At 34.5% G+C, this 22,372-nt stretch overlaps 1 protein-coding gene across 1 annotated transcript in view; it reads right to left on the bottom strand.

Annotated features, from left to right (window-relative positions):
• Positions 1 to 22,372, bottom strand: part of LOC144251769 (E3 ubiquitin-protein ligase TTC3-like) — a 37,917-nt gene that overhangs the window by 8,028 nt on the left and 7,517 nt on the right. The window contains 12 exon segments of the mRNA XM_077794514.1: positions 6,379 to 6,452; positions 7,514 to 7,583; positions 7,732 to 7,788; positions 8,796 to 8,842; positions 11,984 to 12,235; positions 14,736 to 14,821; positions 14,823 to 15,057; positions 16,089 to 16,225; positions 17,087 to 17,151; positions 17,771 to 17,863; positions 20,201 to 20,362; positions 21,308 to 21,361. Coding sequence (XP_077650640.1) covers positions 6,409 to 6,452; positions 7,514 to 7,583; positions 7,732 to 7,788; positions 8,796 to 8,842; positions 11,984 to 12,235; positions 14,736 to 14,821; positions 14,823 to 15,057; positions 16,089 to 16,225; positions 17,087 to 17,151; positions 17,771 to 17,863; positions 20,201 to 20,362; positions 21,308 to 21,361 — 1,302 coding nt within the window. The 3' untranslated portion in view covers positions 6,379 to 6,408.

Below are 22,372 nucleotides of genomic sequence, written 5' to 3'. Positions count from 1 at the left end.
CCCCTTTATTCCCTCCTCTGGGCTCAGAAAAATTTTTCTGCCTAGGAAGCAAATTGCAGGAGAGTAGCAGGAACAAGGACAGTATGAAAACATATTTTAAGAAGTGTTTTCACTGTGTAATGAATTATCAGGCAGCCCATTATAGACAGACACACCTCTCTCTCTCTCTCTCTCTCTCTCTCTCTCTCTCATAGCATTGGGGATCAAAACCATGCATGCTAAGCCCATGTTCTACCCAGCCCCCTCTCTTCTGTTTTTAAATTAAAAAAATTGGTAGTACTGGGAATTGAAATCAGTAACACTTTACCACTGAGTTAGAGTCCCAGTCCTTTTTATTTTGAGACAGGATCTTGCTACATTGTTGAGACTGGCCTTTAACTTTTGATCCTTCTGTCTCAGCCTCCTGAGGTGCTGGGATTATTGGCATGCACCACCGCACCCAGATCTCTCTCTTTTTTAAAACAACTTTACTGAAATAATTCACATATCATACAGGTCAGTGATTTTTTTTAGTATGTTCACAGATATGTGCAACCATTATTACAGTCAGTTTTAGAACATTTTATTATGCCAAAGAAGAGTGAACCAATACCCTTCAGCTACCACCCTTTTATCACTCACCCACCTGATAGTCCAATGAATGTTTTAATTTTTTTAAAAAAGAGTCTATATACCATTCTACTGTTGAAAAATACCCACCATATGTAATTAGGTAAAAAAAAGCAAATGACAAGCTAAGTAACTTAGGGCCTTACTAAGTTGCTGAGTCTGACCTCAAAACTTACAATCCTCCTGCCTCAGCCTATGAGTTGCTGGGGTTATAGATGTGTGCCACTCTGTCTGGCTAGAAAAAAAATCTTCAAAGAAAAAAAAACAGTCCATGTTTTTTCTAATGCTAAGCAGCAATGAATTTTTCATATATGCAAGCAGAACAAAATTTAATTCGACAAGGATTTTTAAGCTCAAATAGAAATGGTACTATAACCATACTATGAAGAACATTTTTATAGTTACTATTATTTGAAAAATACAAAATGAATTTTTACTCTATATTTAGACTTTTCTAGTCTTAGTATATACAGGGTCCAAAATAGCACAAATATGATTTTTTTTCATAATCTAGTGTTTTACAAGGGTTAGAATCAAATCTCTCAACAGTGCACATTAGTACTGGTGTGGCTGTTTAGTAAAGATGAAAGAAGTTATAATGAAAGATGCTAAATACACTGAGATGATGAGGCTCAACATCATTTCAGTTTCTTCAGTTTAAGAGATTTCTCTTCTCTTTCAATATCTGGCCCCCCTCAAATACCTCAGACTCTAAAAGGGATAGTATTCCTATACCTAACCAGAGATGAAGTAGTAGACACACATATAAGAGTAAAAAATAATAATAAAGTCAATTACATCAGGGATATTAATAGTTGTTGTGTGTGTGTGTGTATATATATATATATATATATATATATATATATATATATATATAAATGTTACTCTGTGTATATACAACATTTTCATAATTTGATGATCATCACTATTATCTCAAGTGGTCAAAGAAGGACATGCAGAATGCCAGGGCATGTCACCATCAGCACAGAGGAAACGACGAGGATGGGAAAGACATTTCCAAGGACATTCCCATTCTGCTATTGAGAGTACCCTTTGAAAATCATGTTCACGATTCTTATTTCAAAACATCACCTTCATGTGTAATACACTGTAAAACTACCAACGATCACCTTGACTCTCCTCTATGCTGCAGGGCTACATGAGACCTCTGCCCTATACTTTCCTCAAATCTGCAACAGTACTTAACCTTATGTGGCTAATAAATCTCAGCTAACACTACTGAGGTGCTATTAGGAAACAATAAAGGCAAAGTACCTGTTTCAACTACATAAATCCTAAAATGTTACAAAGGGCCTTTAAAAAGAAATTAGGCTAAATTCCTATTTTAAGATGTTACACAATGGGGCTGGGGTTGTGGCTCAGCGGTAGAGCTATCGCCTTGCACATGAGAGACCCTGGGTTCAATCCTCTGCACCACATAAGAATAAATAAGTGAAATAAAGGTATTGTTTCCAACTACAAATAAAAAAAAATAAATATTAAAAAAAGATGTTACACTAAAGTCAAGAAAAGCTTAATTTATAGTAGTTAACCCCATATTCTTGACTCCTTGTCCAATATTTTTCTACTCAACATTCTTTTCAAATATAAAAGTTTAATTTTAATTTCCTTTTATACTTAGCCAATAAAATAAGCCATCATATGTTTACTTTTTAAAATTTGGTACCAGGGATTGAACTCAGGACGATTAACCATTGAGCCACATCCCAACCCTTTTTACTTTTTATTTTGAGACAGGATCTCCCTAAGTTTCTCAGGGCTACACTAAGTTGCTGAGGCTGGCCTTGAACTTGCCTCCTGAACCTCCAGAATGTTAGCTGTGCACCACCACACCCAGTTTACTTTAGAAATTTCAAGAATTAGGTTTTAAGATATACCTTCCTATAACTTCTATGTTTTCTACTATGATAAGATATAAATTTTATCTCAAAAATAAAAAAAAACAAATCAGTCTACTTTTTTTCTCATAAATCTGTTTAATTTCTTCCCACTTCAGTGGCAATAAATTCTTTAAGAAAGAAGCTACTAAAAACTACATATTTTAGCTTCAGTTTTGGATGCTTGAAGCAAATTCCAAGATATTTTAAGAATACCAGTGTAATTTTATAAGTAAATATTTTGTCATCTAGGAGTCCTATGGAAATATGATTTGCTCAGTATTTCAATTCTAAGGAAAAATCACAAAAACGAAACCCAATTTTAACTAGACTGAATGGCAATAATGGGTTGAAGAAAAAAGAAGAAATGACCATAGTATGAATGAGTGACAGAATTTTCAGGAAAATAGTTAGTTTTAAAATTAATTTCTTAATAGAGATCCTAACCCTCAATTTCTTAAACAAAGCCTTGTGTACTGCTTATTAATGCCAATCTCAGAAAGGTAAGCGGTTCCCTAGATTTTATCCACCCTACTCAAACTTCAATTGTTAAATTTTGCATTCATATTTTCAATCCTAAAGTAACTCACACCCAGTCACTTATAAAGGAAAGTATGTTGGGGCTGAGGTTGTGGCTCAGCAATACCACACTTGCCTGAGGTATGTGAGGTGCTGGATTTGATTCTCAGCACCGCATATAAATAAATAAAATTAAAGTCTATCAACAACTAAAAAATATTTTTTTAAAAAAAGGAAAGTATGTTTCTCTTTTGCATCATTTTCAGGAAGTCCAGTCTCTAATAGAAGACAGGATTCTGTATTTGTACTATTAACACAGCTGAACAATTATAATCCAAGCTGAAGTACTAATAGTATCCTAGGATTCTTTTCCCCAATAAAAAGAGTAATACTTCACCAAGCTACATAATTGAGATGCCAATTGAGATGCTGCATTTTGAGATGCCAAGCCACTGCATCCTTCAACATAAGAACAATGAGACCAAATAATCATATTATTCTGTCAAATGAATACCTAGGAATTCATGATAAAAATATTATAGCTGAAAGCTTTGTTTATCGTTTCTATCGAGACATACCAGAACAATTTTAGAAGTATCTATATTAGCAGTTCAAACTGTCAAAACCAAAGATTAGTTTGACCCTAAATTTAATAATTAAAAATCCTCAATTAACTACATGTAATATGTGGCAAATGTTCTCAGAATATTCTTCCCCAGAGATTGTGAACCAATAAATGAGTACTGTAAAAAAAAAAATGACTTTTGATTTTTAATTGGCAGTCTTAGTATAAGGAATATTAGTTGTAGCAATATTAATCTACTTACTCATACAGAGTTGAGCATTTTTGTTTTGGGTTAATATCCCATATTTTCTTATTGCAGACAACATATTCATTACTGTGCTGGTCATAGAGAGCTTCAAATTCTTCTACATTTTGCTGAAAATGGTTAGGCACAGCAAATGGGCCTGCAGAATCTGAATTGCGTCTTCTAATTAAAAAAATAATTTTGTTAATAATAAACTTTTGGATAGGCTAGGTGAACTTTTAATGGAAAAAAACAACATGATGGTAACGGACATATGACTTGATTTTATGTGGAAGGAAAGTACTACCAGAGAGCTTAGTGTGGAAAAGATACCCTTCATAATTATAGTCAAGAAACATTATATCTGACATTCTAAGTAAGCACTTTTAATTTAGCCCTAAACCAAGCACATTTTCCCACAGCTCCAGTTTAAAAAAAAAAATCAATGTTGTATTAATTGTAACTTGTTAAAGGGTTGAGAGACAAATGAAGATCTTATAATTGCTATTAATTTAAGTGATATTGAGACTGGTAAAAAGTACTAATAAAAAGATTTCTTTAAAAAAAGAATATGAGGGCTGGGGTTGTGGCTCAGAGGTAGAGTGCTCAACTAGCATGCGTGAGGCACTGGGTTCGATCCTTAGCACCACATAGAGTAAAAAATAAAGACACTGTATCCACCTATAATTAAAAATAAATAAACAAATATTTTTTTAAAAAAGAATATGAGATTTTAGTACTTTCAAAAGATACAGTAGATTGAGTGTGAGACCTAAACCAGACAGTATGGTTTAAATCCTGGCTCTGCTATTTATATAAGCCTTGTGCCTGGAGCAAGTCATTCAACTACAACTGCCTGAGTTTCTTTATTTATACTATGGACACAATATCAGTACTTATATCTTAGAGTGGAGGAATGGATTAAATTAATTTATATATGTAAATGCCTTAGAGTAGTGGCTCATACATATTCGTTCATTTCAATGGAGACTGTTATATTATGATCTGTATGTCTGCGTTCCCCAAAAACTCATAGGTCATGAGGGCAAAGACATGATGAATGGGATTTGTACCTTTACAAAAGTATCTTTAGAAAGCTGCCTTATTTTTATGGTTTAGACATGATGTGTCCCACAAAATCTCACATGTGAGACAATGCAAGAAAGTTTTGAGGTAAAATGATTGGGGTCTGAGAGCCTTACTGCTTTCCTCTACCACCTCCTTCCACCATGATGTGCTGCCTCTGGTACAGAACAATGAAGCTGATGTCAATGGACTGAGACCTCTGAAACCATGACCCCCAAATAAACTTTTCCTCCTTTAAAAGTGTTCTTGTTAGATCTTTTGGTCACAGCAGCAAAAATGCTGACTAAAACACTTGTCCATGTACCATGTGAGAAAAAAGTGAGAAGGTACCATCTATGAACCAGACCCTCATGAGACAACAGACATGTCAGCTCTTTGATCCTGAACTTCTTAGCCTAAAGAACTGGGAAAAGCCAAATTGTGAGAAGTAAATTTCTGTTGTTTGTAAGCCCCTCAGTTTATGGTATATTGTTCTGGCAGCCCAAATGGACAAAGACTGGATCTTAATTCCTCTACTTAGAGAATTCATGAAAATGAGTGCAATTTTTTTAAGAGAGAGAGGGGGGGGAAGAGGGGAGAGAGAATTTTTTAATATTTATTTTTTAGTTTTTGGTGGACACAAAATCTTTATTTTATTTTTTATATGGTGCTGAGGATCGAACCAAGCACCCCGTGCATGCCAGGCAAGCGCGTTACTGCTTGAGCCACATCCCCAGCCCCAATGAGTGCAAATTTTAACTGTTCTTTTTCTTTTTTTGGTGCTAGGGATCGAACCCAGGGCCTTGTGCATGCAAGGCAAGCACTCTACCAACTGAGCTATATCCCCAGCCTCTGTTCTTCTTCTTCTTTTTTAAATATATTTTTTAGTTGTAGATAGACACAATACCTTTATTTATTTTTATGTGGTGCTGAGGATTGAACCCTGTGCCTCACAAATTTGAGGCAAGTACTCTACCACTGAGCCACAACCCCAGCCCAAATTTTAACTGTTCTTAAACTCCCTAAGAAATGTGAGCTTCTTTGTTTGGTATTATCAGTTTCTTTAAAACTGATAAAGTTAAACCATAACATCATATATAGATTCCAAAATAGCTTCTTTCTCCTATTATAGTAGCATTAGTTAATTATCAATAGGACAATCTCTTTACTGAATACTTTAAAGGACATTTTCTAGACATTTTTCTAGGGATTTCCCATAGTGCCCTGAACACAGTGCGTCCTCAATATATGCTTACTGAATAAATCACCATTCCTGAGACTTTAACTCATAAGAATTCTTAATGACAAGCCATGCTATTAATTCAATTGAGATATATTATATCAGGTTGTCAATAAGTAAATCTTTAAAAATGAAAGGGAAATAAAACACAAGTTTAGAGTACATTAAATTAACATGCCTTATCAAGTGAAAAGCATGTGAGTTATAATGAGGCAATAATTCTAACAATCATACTTACTTATAATCTTCACCTGAACTGATAGTCTCATTATTTGGTGTTACTGTAGTTGTTCCAGAAACAACTAACATTGGCTGGTTTAAAAGAAAAAAAAAATGACAATGACATCTAATTTAAAAGTCTATGAAAGAAAAACATTATCATTAAAATTTATAAACATTTGTATAATATTTAAAACCTATTTTTAATATTTAAAACAATATTTAAATAATATTTAAAACAATATGAAAAACCTATCCAAATTTTCTTATAAATAGGAACACATAGTAATATAAGTTTCAAAGGCCAGAAATAAATTCAAATTAACATTTGGGATAGTTTCCAGTCCTCCAAAAAACTTTAAATGTCACTTAAATTTCCATATTAGTTAAAGACACATGGTCAAAGGTACAAGGAATCTTATACTGGAATTCCAAGCTGCCTGCATCCTCCTTGAACACTTGCTCATTCTCTCTACCCCTGTTCCTCTTTTGCCCCCAAGACATGCTGAAACCAAGAGGAATGCACTATGATGCTGAAATAATGAGAATAGAGCCATAGGTGAAAAGGAAAAGTTCCCATCAATTCTAAGACTGATATGATGACTAGAATTCATCATTCTTATTTGAATATTTTAGATAATAAATATTTAAATAAATAAGTCCAACAAGAGCTTTTGAATACTAGAAACCAATATCTTATCTGCTCTTATATGAGATATAGAAAACAATATCTTATATATTCTTATCTCTCCCTAAAATTCAGCACAGAAATAATAATAAATAATTATTAAAGATTTACTACCTAATAAGCAAAGGTTATTATAACAGGCACAGGAAAGTCAAATAACTTGCTCAAGGTCACAGAAAATAATTGGTAGAACCAAGACAGGAACTCTACCCTATGGCTATCCATAATAGAGTACTACATTATATTTTTACTCAGAAATATCTATAAAATATAAATAACTATAAAGATTAAGAGTTTCTTTCAAGAGTTATTTATGTGCAACATGAACCTTAAATTTCCTCAAAATATAGAAGACTGCCAAAATAGACTAAACCCTAGAAAGTCTTTCTCTACAAAATGTTTCAAAATACTGCAAGAATTGCTTATTTCTGGGCTGGGGATGTGGCTCAAGCGGTAGTGCGCTCACCTGGCATGCGTGTCGCCCGGGTTCGATCCTCAGCATCACATACCAACAAAGATGTTGTGTCCACCGAGAACTAAAAAAAAAAAAAAATATTAAAAATTCTCTCTCTCTCTCTCTCTCTCCTCTCTCACTCTCTCTTAAAAAAAAGAATTGCTTATTTCTAACTTATATATCCATTTTTGAGAGTCTGGGCAGGAATTGATTCAGAAAATATTCCATACCTTTGTGTCTTTTGGCTTCTTTTTCTTGCCTTTGTTTTTAACCTTGGTAGAACTGAACTGAAAAATGTGTGGGGGGGAACAAAACAAAACAATGAACACTCAAATAACAGCATTATGTATGTCAACATAAACAAACCACATTAAGTTTCACAGACTAATCATCAGTTATATGTATATAAAATGTTGTATATCAGCCCAAGTGCTATGGCTTATAATAAAAAAGAAGAAAAGGCTTAATAATGCCAAATGTTATGATTAAAATTAAATTGTCCTAACATTTTAATTTCATTTTCAACAGGGCTTATGTTATTCTAAATAATTAACTAAACTTTTAAGTAATTCTGATTATGTGCTATAATAGCATTTAATGATATCCCTTTTACTAAGCAAACAGATGTTCCACACCCAGCCAGATAATGGGGCACAAAGAGTGAAAGGAGCAGTATTAATTTCTCTATATGTGTATGTTAGCTGTACTTCCATACTTAGCAGGGCAAAATCTGATAGAGCAGAGTAAGACAGAATTCCATATATTTGATCCTGAAAACTGATAAACAAGTATCTTTCTCTTTGAAAACTGCCACAGTGCTATCCTTTTCATTATTTAATCATGTTCCTCAAATGAAGAATTTCTGGCCTGCCAGAAAGAATAAAAGACAACCACAAGTTGTCAAGGAAAACAACTCTTGAATTACTCTTAAGTTAAACTCATGTTGGAGCTAAGTGAAACAAAGTCCCTTTATTTTCCTTCAGCACAAAAATACCACAATTTTTTTCTCAACTAAAGAACTTTTCCTTTTCTCCTTCTAATATTAACATTTATTAGTTGTAAAACTTTATGGAAAGTATTTAACTTAAGCCTCAGAGTTTGCTGAGGAACCCCCCATTCCTAAGAGGATGAGTGGAAATAACTTTCTAATGAAATGGCAGACATATTCAGAAATCCTCTCAATTTGGTTCTGAAATGCTACCTGTGATGTAAGCAAATACTGGCCTCGTTGTTCCTCTTCTCCTTTGGCTAATGCAAATTAGAACATATGATTTAAAGTGGTCAAGTAGCTTACCGGAGCTTCACCACTATCTTGTTTCCTTAATACAGTACAGCGGTTATCTGTAGAAGAAACAGAAGGTTCTATGAGGAAACTAAATATTTACATTACCATATAATATACTTAAGTCTTAAAACTACCTCAAGACCACTATCACAGACTATATTCTATTCCTTATTTGGCTCTGATAAACGTTTAGTTTAAAAACCAAGGGTAGTAATGTAGTGGGGCAGGTGGCTCACTCTTATAATCCTAGTTATTAGGGAGGCTGAGGCAGGAGAATCACAAGTTAAAGGCTAGGGCAACTTAGTGAGACCCTATCTCAAAATTTTTAAAAAAGGGGTTGTAGGTGTAGCTCAGTGATTGAGGAACTGCCTAACATATGCAGGGTTTGGGGTTCAATCCCTGGCACTGCAAACAAAACAAATCCAAGGGCAAAATGACTAACTAAACATAATGTTACAGGTATGACAAATAAGATGTCAAAAAACCTGATGAAATAATAGTCTTCAGTCAAGAGGCCCAAGGGGAGTTAGGGCTTTGGGGAAGAGAAGAAATTTAAGTTAGACTTGGAATAAACAGGCAAAGGGAAAGCTGTGGCTAGAGCTGCATAAGCAATGGCAAGAGGCATGAAAGCACAAGACAGGTCTGGATATAGCATCAGTAGGTGTAAGCTCAGAGGGCAGCTAGAGAAAGTGCAGAGAGATGGTGAATGTAATCTGCAGGCAGAACTAATATTTCCTTTGCAGAAAGCTTTCAGTAACAGATATTCTACAGGAGTCTCCAGTAGGAGTAAGAGGAAAATTACAGGCATGAAAGCCAGTTTGGAGACTTCTATAATGGTCTAATCATGGAAAGAGAATTAAGGTCTTCTCTTGGCTTAGGAAAATGAGATGCATAGGAAAGGACAAATTAAAGATAAAGCTTATTTGGACCTGGTGACAAACTAGTTAATACTAGTAATAGGGAACAGAACTAGTAATAGGGAAAAGAATAAAGGGTAATTTTAAGGTTTTTTTTTTTTTTTGCTTAAAAATTAGATTTACGACAATGGTCACTATAAGGTCCTTGCTTATAGTAGACAATCAATGGTCACTTCCCCAGACATCTGGACGGCCATCCTAAGGGACAGTCACCATTTTCCGGCTTCCTCATACCAACCCAACCCTTCACCACCCCACGTTCTTTCCCACCCAAGGGCGTACCAACCCCACCCATAACAGTCCACATTAGGACCCACCTGGCTCTAATCCCTGAGCCTCTCCCAGGTAAGTCTTGAAATCTAAGCCCGTGTTGCCTCTCTCCTTCTATGGAGAGATGGCCTTTGTTTATCAGCTCTGACAAACAAACTCACATATGTATCTCTGTCTGGTCTCCATATTTCATTTATTGCTCTCCCGTTTGCCGGTTCCTCACTTTCCTTTCATTGGTGCCGAAACCTGGGATCAGGTTCCACAGAGTGCCTGATCCCCTCTTTGAGGGTCACTGAGCATCCTTGAGCCCCGAACTGGATTCCATCATGGGACCAGGCCCTCTATTCTGCCAAACGCCCTCTCTGCACACCATCAGACATTTCAGGAAAGACCCATGTCTCCAGTCAACCTAAATGACCTACAGGTCCTGGAAAGTGACTGTTGATCATCTAGCACTCCCAGGGTTACTGGGTGGTTGGGGGCACCCTCAGCCACAGCTTTCACAGCTATGATCCCTACTGTTGACCTCAGAAAAGTCTTGAACCCCAAACCTGTGTTGCTTATCTCTGTCTATGGAGAGATGGCCTTTATTTTTCGGCTCCACCAAACACTTTTCTGTGTGTATCTCTGCCTTGTCGCCGCCTTTCATTTCTCACTCTCCCATCTCCCTGTTCTTAGCTTTCCTTGCAGTCACTAACAAAAGTTTAGGAAAAACAAGTCTTTGAGATGTGGTAAGTGGGTTTAGTCATGTTGCTTTGCAAGGGCCTTTAGCTGACTACACAGAAATTGTCTAGGAAAACATGCATCCAGATTTCAGAAGTGAAACTTGAGTCCCAATATTCATGTCATTGGTGGAATTATTGAATACCCTGATATAAAAGATCAGTGGATTTTGAAAAGTTAATACTATCCTTCTTTTAAATAATAAGACATAATACTCAAAATGTCTGGGGTGAGGGTGGGAGACACAGCTACTAGAGTTGAAAATCTGTTGAGATCACCATAAATTTGATTGGTAGCTTCTGACTCCATGGATGACAGCAGTGAAACTGGCAGCCAGATGTTCTGAGTATTTTAGGTATAGAACATAAGAATTGGGAAGAGTGGTCACTAAGAGAAAACTGTCTTTTGTAGTGGTCCTGTTGTGTGACTCAACATACACTGGGTTTTGTAGGCTTAGTTTCAAGATAAAATTTATTACCAACAGCAATAACTGATGGCACTAAATTCAGGCTATCAAGTAGCACGTCACCTCCCATTAGAAAACAGTATCCTGGAAAGACAACGCCATCTATATGCAAATGTTCATTTTGCTAAGAACCAAAACAAAAGCAAGCTTTTCAGTTTTTTATACTGTATTTGAACTTTATAATGTGTGACACTGTAATACAAGGTCAGATTTTTAAATCAAATGGCATGAAATTTGAATCTAACTTCTAACAACATACAGAGGAGACTGATTAAAAAAAAGGAGAGAAGACTATTAGGGTGCACACACAGAATGAAAGATAAAAACATTAAAAATTAAGAATATTAGAATTTTGAAGTAAAACAGGATCAGAGATCACTGGCTCCAAATCATTTCATTTTTTTAAGGATAAGGAAACTAAAATCCAAGAGAAGCCTAGGAAATTAACTGCTAATTAGTCTACTGTGTCAAACTGGACTCCATGCAGTTATCCAAAGAGGCCTCTCAACTCCCCTCTAAGCCACCTCTCTAAGGCCCAACTTCCACCTGTCCAATTAATTCTATTTCCACTTTTACAGGCTTTCATAGGCCATCTCAAGATTCTATCCCTGCTCCACAGTTTTCCTCTAACAGGGAGAACCCAGTGCTGGGTTTTTCCTCCGAAGCCCTCAGCACTTTCATGCTCTCTCATCAATCATCTTTTCCAAGTGAACTGATTGTACTATAATAATTCTCACATTAAGTATTTATAGGAGCAGCTCCTTTTTCAGATATTTTCTTTAAGATTAAATACAATATAAATCCAAGCTTGGTCCACATACCCATTATATCAAAGAATTCATCTAAAGCACTATGCAATGCTGGGAACTTGTCTCTGTGTTCTTCCAACAGCCATATTAAACAATGTGCTTCTTTTAATGATGCTGGTTCACAGAAGTAATCAAGTTGCTTTCCTTCTATAGAGGCTAGTTTATGGCCATATTTCTCACTCCAAAGGAACGTCATGATGCTAAAATCAAGCTCCTTAAGAGATGCTCCATATCGAGAAAAAAAAGGTCCCACGGCATCTAAGCCTACAATGAAAACAAAATACAAATCTCAACTGGGAAAAAATTTTTACTGTAAAATTACGTGGAGTTTCACATCTTTGAAAGTGGTTCCATTATAGTTTGCTTATATTTTCAGTGAAAATGTTCCAATACTTGAAAACAGACTTGTTTGAGTTATTATGCATTTGTAGAAACACACAGAACACTAATATACTAAAATGCAATAATTTTCAGTATGGTAAGCCAAAGACTTCTATCATTACAAATATCTTTTTTGCTCTTAGGAGATGACAAAATGACATTAAATTGCTTAAGAAAAATACTATGTTTTTGACTAATGTATAATAACTTTTCATTCTAACTGATAAACTAGTAAGATTTTATAATGTCTTTTTATGTATATTCCATAGCAACCAAACATCAATAACATGCAAAATTTTGCCTAACTGCCTTTCATTCTTCCTCCAATACCTCCAAGAACTGCTCCTTATCTTCCAAAATATCATGGTTCCTCATCATGATACAAAAATCAAGGTGGTCACTATTCCTGTTTTCTTTTTTTTTTTTTTAAATATTTTTAGTTGTAGATGTACACATAACTTTATTTTTTTACATGGTGGTGAGGATTGAATCCAGGGCCTCAAACATGCAAGGCAAATGCTCTACCCCTTGAGCCACAACCCCAGCCCATTATTCCTGTTTTTACTCCCTGTTCTCCACATCAGAAAATAGGGTGGCTGCAACCTTATAAATTCTCACTGAAAGGATGGTGAATCTTCGTTCCTTCCTAACACAGCCACCAAAAAGCAAAGAGGAAATTTATACAAATTCCTCATCATACCTCTAAATACAGCACTGTCAACCATGCATGGGCCTGAAGTTCTCAAATCAGTAAATGGAGCAGCTATTACTAAAGTCAAAATTACCCTGGATTGCTCACTGCTATTTCTTTCAGATGAAATAGCTTATAAAGGACATGCTGCATGAGAAATTAGCATAAAACACCAGAATGGGTGGCCACATAAAATATTCATAGAACAAAATATCCAAAGAAACCTCCAGTTAAGAAATACATTCACATTCCCTATCCAGTCTCATGTGCAGGCATGTGCTCCAGGAAGGGGGTGTAGGCCAACCATAGTACTACTAAAACTAATATTCTCCTACTTGTGCTCTGCTATTTCTTTCTCCCTCCATCTTTTGCTGAACATATAAACTGGCCTCTCTTGTGTCAAATATTCACGATGTGACTTCTGGAATTGAAAATTGCTTGCTTTAATTAAATGTATGTGAGTTTACATCAGGGCTATAATAACATCTTTACTAATTAACAACCTTGAGCTAATTTTATACTTTAGTATATATACAAACTTATTAAAGTGATACCTTTACTCCTCAGAATATACATGGGTTATATCACAAGACATAGTCATATTTTCCTGCCAGTCAGCTGCAAGACTGCATTTACCTGAATAAACACTGACTGGCATTCTTCCAATGTAGTCTAACCTATAAGGCCCACTTCTCCAGTTGTGACTCTATCCTCTATGGAAGATTAAAGTGTTAAGTGAGAACTTATGAATTTACTTTTCTATTGGACATTATCGGCAATCTTATCACTTAAGAGTGATTTTCTGAGACCAGAAACTTATTAAGACCTATGCTCAGAGCAGGAATATGCCAAGCTTGCTGCCATCTGACTTTCTCTCTACCAACAGAAATTGACCAGAATCTTCTTTGAAACCCTTAAATTCTACTAACTGCATTTCTGTAAAAGCTCAAAAAGGTGGGGGTAGCTGGTAGAAGCTGGGCAGGTGCTATTCTTGGGTCTGAGAGCACTACTCTCTTTCCTGTGGCCTCCCGTAGAACTTTATCAATAGCTGCCAGCTGAATCAACAATCATGCTAGCCCAGTTGCCGTAATATATAGCATCTTGGGAGGTACCCAAAGCATCCTTACCATACCTGAGGGCTCATTCTGCAGTCCTGCATGGCCTTGGGCAAGAAGCCTGAATGGGAGGTAGGGGATGTCTTCCACATCCTTCCCTTGTGATTCAAAACCACCTACTTGAACCCCAGGGTACATTTCTTCTCATCCTTCAATATAGATTTGCCTGAGGTACTCCTAAACAATGAGTCCCATCTGCTTGTCCTAATTTTTCTTCCCAGAATCTTAATCTTTCTCAACAAGGCTATTGAGGTGCACAATCCCAGAAGGCACTCAATAGCTCCTAGGTTCCAGGGTGTGTTGGTTACACAGGGTAGTGTCTAGTACTCACAAATGTTTAGTATAATACAAGTCTAGATTTCCCTACTGACTGATTTTTATTTTGTTTAGATCTTTTTAAAAAACATACTGTTCCATTCTATAGAATAACCTAAAAATTATGTGTGGATGGTAGTATTTTTCACCATACACGTGTATTCCACATTTAAAATATCATAAACGATAAGATAGGAAGATAAAAAGAAATCAGAGACCTACATTTATCCTTCTTACCAGACTAGAATATAAAGGGACATACCAAAGCTATTAAGTTTCTGGATCCAGGTAGCAAATTTGGGTTCCACTTCTTTAAGCTCACTCAAAACATGAAGAAATACCCTTGTGTTTATTCTTTTCTTGAATCAAGTGACGAATGACATAGTCCACTGCTTCATTGAGGAAATTTCTGCTAGAAAAACACATTGTATAGTCTTCTGTGCTCAAAACTTTCCAAGAAAGCAATTCTTTGAGAAGCTTGGAAGGGTTCAGTATACCCGATTTAATCTTGTCAGCATACTGCTTTATGCACTGCAGAATTCTGTCATCAATGAACTGACAATTCTGACTACTGTCTACAGTTTCTAGGAATAAATAACAAAGGTTAAAGTGATAAATTACACTAATTTGCAAGGGCATAACTTAGAAAGAAATAACGTAACATTATATCATAAGATACAATTAAGATTGATTGCTTTATTTTACATAGACAACTCAAGAAACTTTAAATTAGGAATATAAATATTTAACAATACTTCTATATTCTCTTCATTTCACACCATTCATGTAATAACATCTAAAATTTTATTTCCTCTAAAATAGTTTTTTCCCTCAACAATCCCAACCCAATCTCATCACCTCCAAAATATTTTTAGTTCTTAAACATGCAAAATTAAAATACATTCACAAAGTTAAAAATACATATTTCAGTAGCAAAGATAATTATGATCAATCTGTAAAACAGTACTGGTATATTAGATAAAAAAAAAGACAGCAAGTGGTAACTATTTCATTTTGGAAATCCAGGCACAATGTAGAAAACTGAGAAAACTTACTTCAACTTAAAACTAAAAATAAATATACTGGTTAAGATGTATACAGGAATAGTAAAAACACCTATGAGACATCCTCATGTTATTAGAGAATGAAAATACAAGCTGGGCAAGGCAATCTCTATGATACCTTTTATGAACTGCCTCTTTATTTCAACTATTCCAGACAATTAGTAGTTAATTTACAGTTCAATATTTTGGAACTTAAATTCACATAGCAGATTGTACAATGCACTGTCAAACATACAATATGCAGGTCAGATATTATGTTCCAATTCAGTTTGAAGAAGAGGAAACAGACACAGTTTGCCTAGAGTTAGCAGCAGGACAGCATATGAATCGCTGTGTACTGCTTCTAAAATGATATTCTTCACACCAATCCCTTCACTATCTAAGAATAATAGAAGACAAAGATGCTAACTGAATTCTATATTTTAGTGATAGTATGAAAATACTAACTGAAATCTATACTTCAATTAAATAATAATATGAGCCTTATAATTCTGTATTTGTACGTTTAAGCAAATGCATATTATTCTTATCATGTTTGGACTTCTGCATACCTTTCTGTTCTTCGTTTTTGGGTGGATTACTTTCTCTTAAGTCCTCTTCCATTCTTTCTTGTGCTAATTTTTTTGCTTCTTGTTTTTGGATCTTTCTTTTCAATTTTCTGTCTTCTTTCAGTCTTAGCTTCTCTAGGCTGATAAACATTTACAATTAGTGATAATTTACCTTTGTTAATTGCTCAATGAACTACTTTCTGTTGCCTACTATAGAAATACATTCTCCAAGCAATAGGCTGTGACTTTTAATTAAGAAAGCTATGTATAATTTGTATAGATGTTATTTCCACGTACATAATGTATATAAATTACTGTGTAGGGTAAATAAGAATAGTACATGTACTCTGCAAGCAAGATCCCATAATAAAATATTATTTTCACCCCAATAACAACATGGGAATTTGGTTGATTTGGTTACACTGATTCCTTTTCAACAAATAATTCTATACATCTTTTCTTTTGGTTTTTCTTGGTCACAAATTATAAGAAAAAAAATCAACTTTTAGGATGAAAAACAAGAAGCAGGACCGAAAAGAAAAGAAAAAAGGATTGGAATTATTTGATCTGAACAGAAAGATACAGAGGTGAATAATTTTGACAATACACTAAGTATTTCAAGGTAAGAAATAGTCATTGGTTCAAAATGTTTAAAATGGAGGAACATAAAAAAGCAAAAATGCTTTTGAAATTAAAAGCCAAAAGCTAACTATATAATTTTTGTTAAATGCCAAATCTGTTTATAAGTAATTTCATAACATGAAATGTTATAATTTTACTTACAAGTTCAACCACTAAATAGTGACTTTTTTCAAATTTTCAGTATTTAATCATTCTAAAGCTAGTTCTGTTTTAAATATCCATAAAATAATTTTTAAAATACTTATTTATATATGTGTACACAGCCAATTTTAAAAAATAGCACAATTTAGAAATCTGCATTTAACAGAGTTATATACTAAGAGAAAATATAAAAACTGATTGATTGTTAAAAATCTTACCTAGAACATTTCTGTTTCAGAATAGGTCTTGGAGGAACCTTTTCTTTTATGACCTTGTGTTCAAACTTAAAACAAAGACATCCAAAATTTGTCTCACACTCCCATGACATAAAGCACAAAACCACAAGTAATAAATATTCCAGAAGCACACACAATGTTCAATTTGATAGAGAACAGTGATGATATTTTGACCCAGACAAAAGCCCAGAAAGCTTTAGCAAAATAATTTACTGAAAAGAGGAACAAGAGAGTAGACACACTTTATGAAGAAACTTTAAATAATTAAGGGTAAGCAGAAGATCCAATAAATTATATATATTATAATTACCCACTCCTGCCACATTCAGATGGTGAAGTTAAAGGTAATCCCTCAAGGCACTCTTCCCCTTCTCTAAAACCCACACCTCCACCACTACCCCTTTTGGGGTATTAATAAAATGGAAGTTATCAAAAAGAGTAAAACCAAAATATAAAAAGTATGCTTTTCCTAGGAGGAAATAAAAGAATGTGAAAATGCTTCACTGCAATGCATGTCCTAATATTTATTTTCTTATGATATAACTTTTTTTTTCTTACAAAAGACAAGATTCAAATCACACAACTTCCTCAAACTTAAAACATTTTAACAGGTTTAAACATTTTGGTTACAAATTTAATAAAGTTTCTCCTTTATTAGATACTTACTTCACATTTAACTTGACCACCACTGCTAAAGATGATAATCTTAGAAATGATACCTTCACAGTCAGGGGTAAGACAAATTCCTTGTAGAAAATCCTATTTGATTTAAAAGAAGAAGAATGTTATGTGTAGGAGGGATAAATATATGCATGTATACCAATTTTTTAAACTTCGTTTTTAACTGTAGATGGACACAATACCTTTATTTAATTTATTTATTTATTTTTGTGTGGTGCTGAGGATCGAACCCAGTGTCTTACACATGCTAGGTGAGTGCTCTACCACTGAGGCACAATCCCAGCCCCAACACATATACTATTTTAACCACAAAGTACATTCAAAATATACTATGAAATTTCCTTTAGGGAGGCAACGAAAGTGCCTGATTGCTGCCATTTCAGAGCCTTCTTATAGGAAGACTGTATCCACTCGTATGGGGCAGACCTGTCCCTGTGACTTGCTTTGTGGTAAAGGAAGTCAAACTGCCATAGCATACACCAGGTCTAAATGAGCACTCTAGGAAACACAGTGTGAACTGGCTATTGTTATTTTTCCCTCTGTTAAAGAAACATGTTCCAAAAAAGTACAACTTGGATTTGGAAATAAAGAACATGGCCACAGAGAATAGACCCAGCTGCAGCTCAACCCTGGCCAACAACGACAAAACTTCAGGACAAGTAATATAACCAAGAAAAGACCCTCTCATTGTTAGTCATAATATTTTGGTTGTATATTACTTCAGCATATCATAGTGAAAGCTGAAAAATTAATAGAAGGTATTTAGAATTCTGGGCTTTTCCCCTCTTATGTGCACTTTTAATTACACTTTATCAAATAATTCAAGTATACATAAAAGTACAAAGAGTAACATTAACATAATGAACACCCATGTACCAACTGTGTACCAACTTAGCAAGAAATTAACATTTTGCCATATTTACTTCAGCTTCTTTTGCAGAAGTTTGTTACAGTTGACATCCACTGTGTTAGTTATTTTCCCTCCTTTACCCCCAGAGATAGCCACTCCCCTGGTGTTCAACATGCCCATGCATTTTTAAAACATTTTGAATACATTCTCTGTATTAAGAATATGCATATTGTTTTGCATGTTTTTAAACATTATATAAATGGCATCATACTGTACAAATCATTCTGCAACTTGCTTTCTTATCTAAGTTCTACTACTTACTAGACTGTAGAAATCTCTCTTAACCTCATAAGTCTTAGATTGTTCACTTCTACAATTAAGAATAATAGGCTGGGCATGGTGGTGCACGCCTATAATCCCAGCGGCTCGGGAGGCTGAGACAGGAGGATCACAAGTTCAAAGCAAGCCTCAGCAAAAAAGACACTAAGCAACACAGACCTTATCTCTAAAAAATAAAAATACAAAAAAAAAAATAGGGCTAGGGATGTGGCTCACTGGTCGGGCCTGTGAGTTCAATCATCAGTACCCCCGCAAAAAAAAGAGAGAATAACAGCCACCCCACAGGGCTATTATGAGAGAATCAGAAATGGGCCCACAATAGTGGCAATACATGATATTGCTTCTCCACCTCTACCCTAAAACCTGGTCCAGAATCAGAGGCTTTCAAAACAATGAAGAGAATAACCTCTATCAGTATAATACATCCCACTATCTAGTGAGCCTAACAGAAAGAGCTATCTTTATTTAATTCCTCTCTATTATTTAAGTCAATAGACAAATCTTCCCTCTTCACAATGGAGATTGCAGATTATGGATTATCATCAACTAAAGAGTCAAAACATTTTCTGTGTCAAGATTCCTATAAAATATACTCTAAAAAATTTACTGCTAATATTCAAATGCTTTAAAGAAAATCATTTCAGGGCTGGGGACATAGCTTAGTGGCGGAGGACTTGGCCAGCATGCATAAGGCCCTGGATTCAATCCCCAGCACCACAAAAAAAAGAAAGAAAGAAAGGAAGGAAGAAAAACATTTCAGAAAACTGGAGAAATATGTAAGGCTATTTCTCCATACATAAAAGAATAGCAGATTTATCAAGAAAATGAAAATCAGAATTTTACCTTCTGTTATTTTCTCATATGAATAAAAAGACATGGGTCCAGTTGTGAGCTTTTTATTTGAGTATTACATATTATAACTTATGACAACTATTAGATAGGATTTTTAAAGTATGATGCCACAATAATCTGAATGGTAAAAAACAGGATAAAACTAACTATAAGGTTTAAGTTCTCTTATTCAAGTTATACTCCAGGTATGGATAATATGTCAAAATATACTCTGTCACTATTAAAAAGAATAAAAATAAATGAAGGAAATAAAAAAAATAAAGTTATTTTATTTCATATACAGAAGAAAAACACTATAAAGAAAAACATTTTTTAAATGCTGCTAGAATAAATGAAAAATCATATAATTATATATTCCATTTCCCAAATAATACCTTTAAAAACTGAGTTAACAATTTAAAGAACTTATACTTACATTCAGTGAAGAAAATACTTAACATAGACCAACAATTGTCGATTAATCCTAATTTAGGTAGAATTGTTGTATCGCCTGTGTATTTTACCCAATTTAAAGCTTCTTCCATTGCCAAAATTTTCTGTTTCAAAAAGAGGAAAGAAGAATTATACTCAAGTATTCTGTGGCAATATATATTTATCTTAATCAGTATTTCAAACCTTTATACAAAACTTATGTATTTTCATTACTGCATCACACAATAGAGGATAACTGGACTACAACATACAAGTTAACAGAAACTGTGGACTCACGTGTTCCATCTTTGGGTGACCTCCGGCTACCCTGAGTTCAAAATGCTTTTGCAATGATTACAGACCTGAAAGCTGAGGTGTACAACCTGGTCAAAGGCTATCCTTTGCAGTATGAGAGTACAAATTTACAAGGTAGAAAAGAAGTCTCAAATCTCAATTAGACTAGGACTTCCCTCTTTACCCTAAGGTTAAAGGTATAGATTAAAGTTCTCCACAGGGACTACATATTTTACATAGTCTGTGGCAAAAAGAATTATTATGAGATAATCAAGACTATGGCTAGGCAAATGGATGCTCAGAGCATTGATTCTCAGGAAGGGTCAAGAGTTAACAGAAATGTTTGTTCTTTTAATGTATGAAATAACCTCAGAAATTAAATAGCTGAATTGCCACTGCTGGTATAAGGCTTAAAGGAAACATGAAGACATTTCTATCACCAGTACCATTAAAATTTGGTTTATCACTGCATCTGAGGATTACCTAGTAATTATACAGTAAAAATATTCATACTGGGGACCTAATAATTTCATTTGGGGGAATATATGCTAGGAAAACAATCTAAAAGACAAGAAAAAAACTTGTAACATATATGGGTAAAAAAATGTAATGAAACAAACCTGCAAAATGAGATTACACTGAGTAAAATATAGAAACCATACTACCAAATATTACATATAACTTTGAATATATGGTCTCAATACATGGGAAAATGGGCAGTGATGTGACTGCCATTTATTCAGTGGGTGAGCTGGGTTTCCACATTTAACACTTACATTTTCTATTTTATAACCAATTCTCAATAAGCCTTCGATAAGGAATGAATCATTCTGCAAAATAAAAAAAAAAGAACAAAAAAGCATTTTTTCCTTATTCCTGGATTTTGTAATAGAAAAAAAAAATCTCCATTTTAGGAATAGTCTTGTGTTGCATAACGACATTTTCCATCAATGATGAGCCAAATGGGACATTGGTACCAAAGATTATAACAGAGTTTAAGATTATTATTACCTAATGACATTGTAGCTATGGTGACATCCTACATACCACAATAAAATGTACTGTTCACAAGCTTATGTGATGCTGATATAAAACTTACTGCCCTACCAATTATATTAAAGAATAGTACAGATAATTATATATATGTATAACACTTGATAATGATATTAAACAACTACATTACTGGTTTATGTAACTGTTATTTTAGAGTGTACTGCTACTTATTGAAATAAAAAAAAAAACAAACTTCACTGTAAAGTATCATGCCATATGTCAGCAGCAGTCACAACTTGTGTTCACTTTGTCTCTTAATTGCATTAAGAGGTCACATCCAGTGACTAATCTACACCATCTGGGTCTGTATAAGTATACTATATGATACTAAGACAACAAAACCAATTGATGGTGCATTCCTCAGAATGTACCCAATCATTAAATAATGTTTAACTGTATTACATAGTAGTATATTTTCCACAAGCACTTACATGATCAATTTACCCCTTAAGAGCTCTAAAACAAGAATTCATCAAAAGTCTTCCACAAGGCTCTAGTAATAAACTGATTTTGTGTAAATTTTAGATGTGTAGATTTTTAAAGTTCATTAAACCTAGGTTTTCTAACAGGGCACATTGGCTGGTTTGTTACTGTAATGAGTTATCAGCAGAAATAAACACCAGAATGCTTTCTAAATTTAAGTTCGCAGTCAGAATAAAAACAAGTATAACACCTGGCTCCATAACCAACTGAAATAAGAAAAATTATCAAATGGCTTTTTAAAAGAGAGAGGAGGTCAAGGCAGAAGGATCATGAGTTCAAAGCCAGCCTCAGCAAAAGCGAGGTAC

Source organism: Urocitellus parryii, unplaced genomic scaffold (genome assembly GCF_045843805.1).
Source record: "Urocitellus parryii isolate mUroPar1 unplaced genomic scaffold, mUroPar1.hap1 Scaffold_205, whole genome shotgun sequence".
Lineage (NCBI taxonomy): Eukaryota > Metazoa > Chordata > Mammalia > Rodentia > Sciuridae > Urocitellus > Urocitellus parryii.
This window is presented reverse-complemented; position numbering and strand designations above follow the sequence as displayed.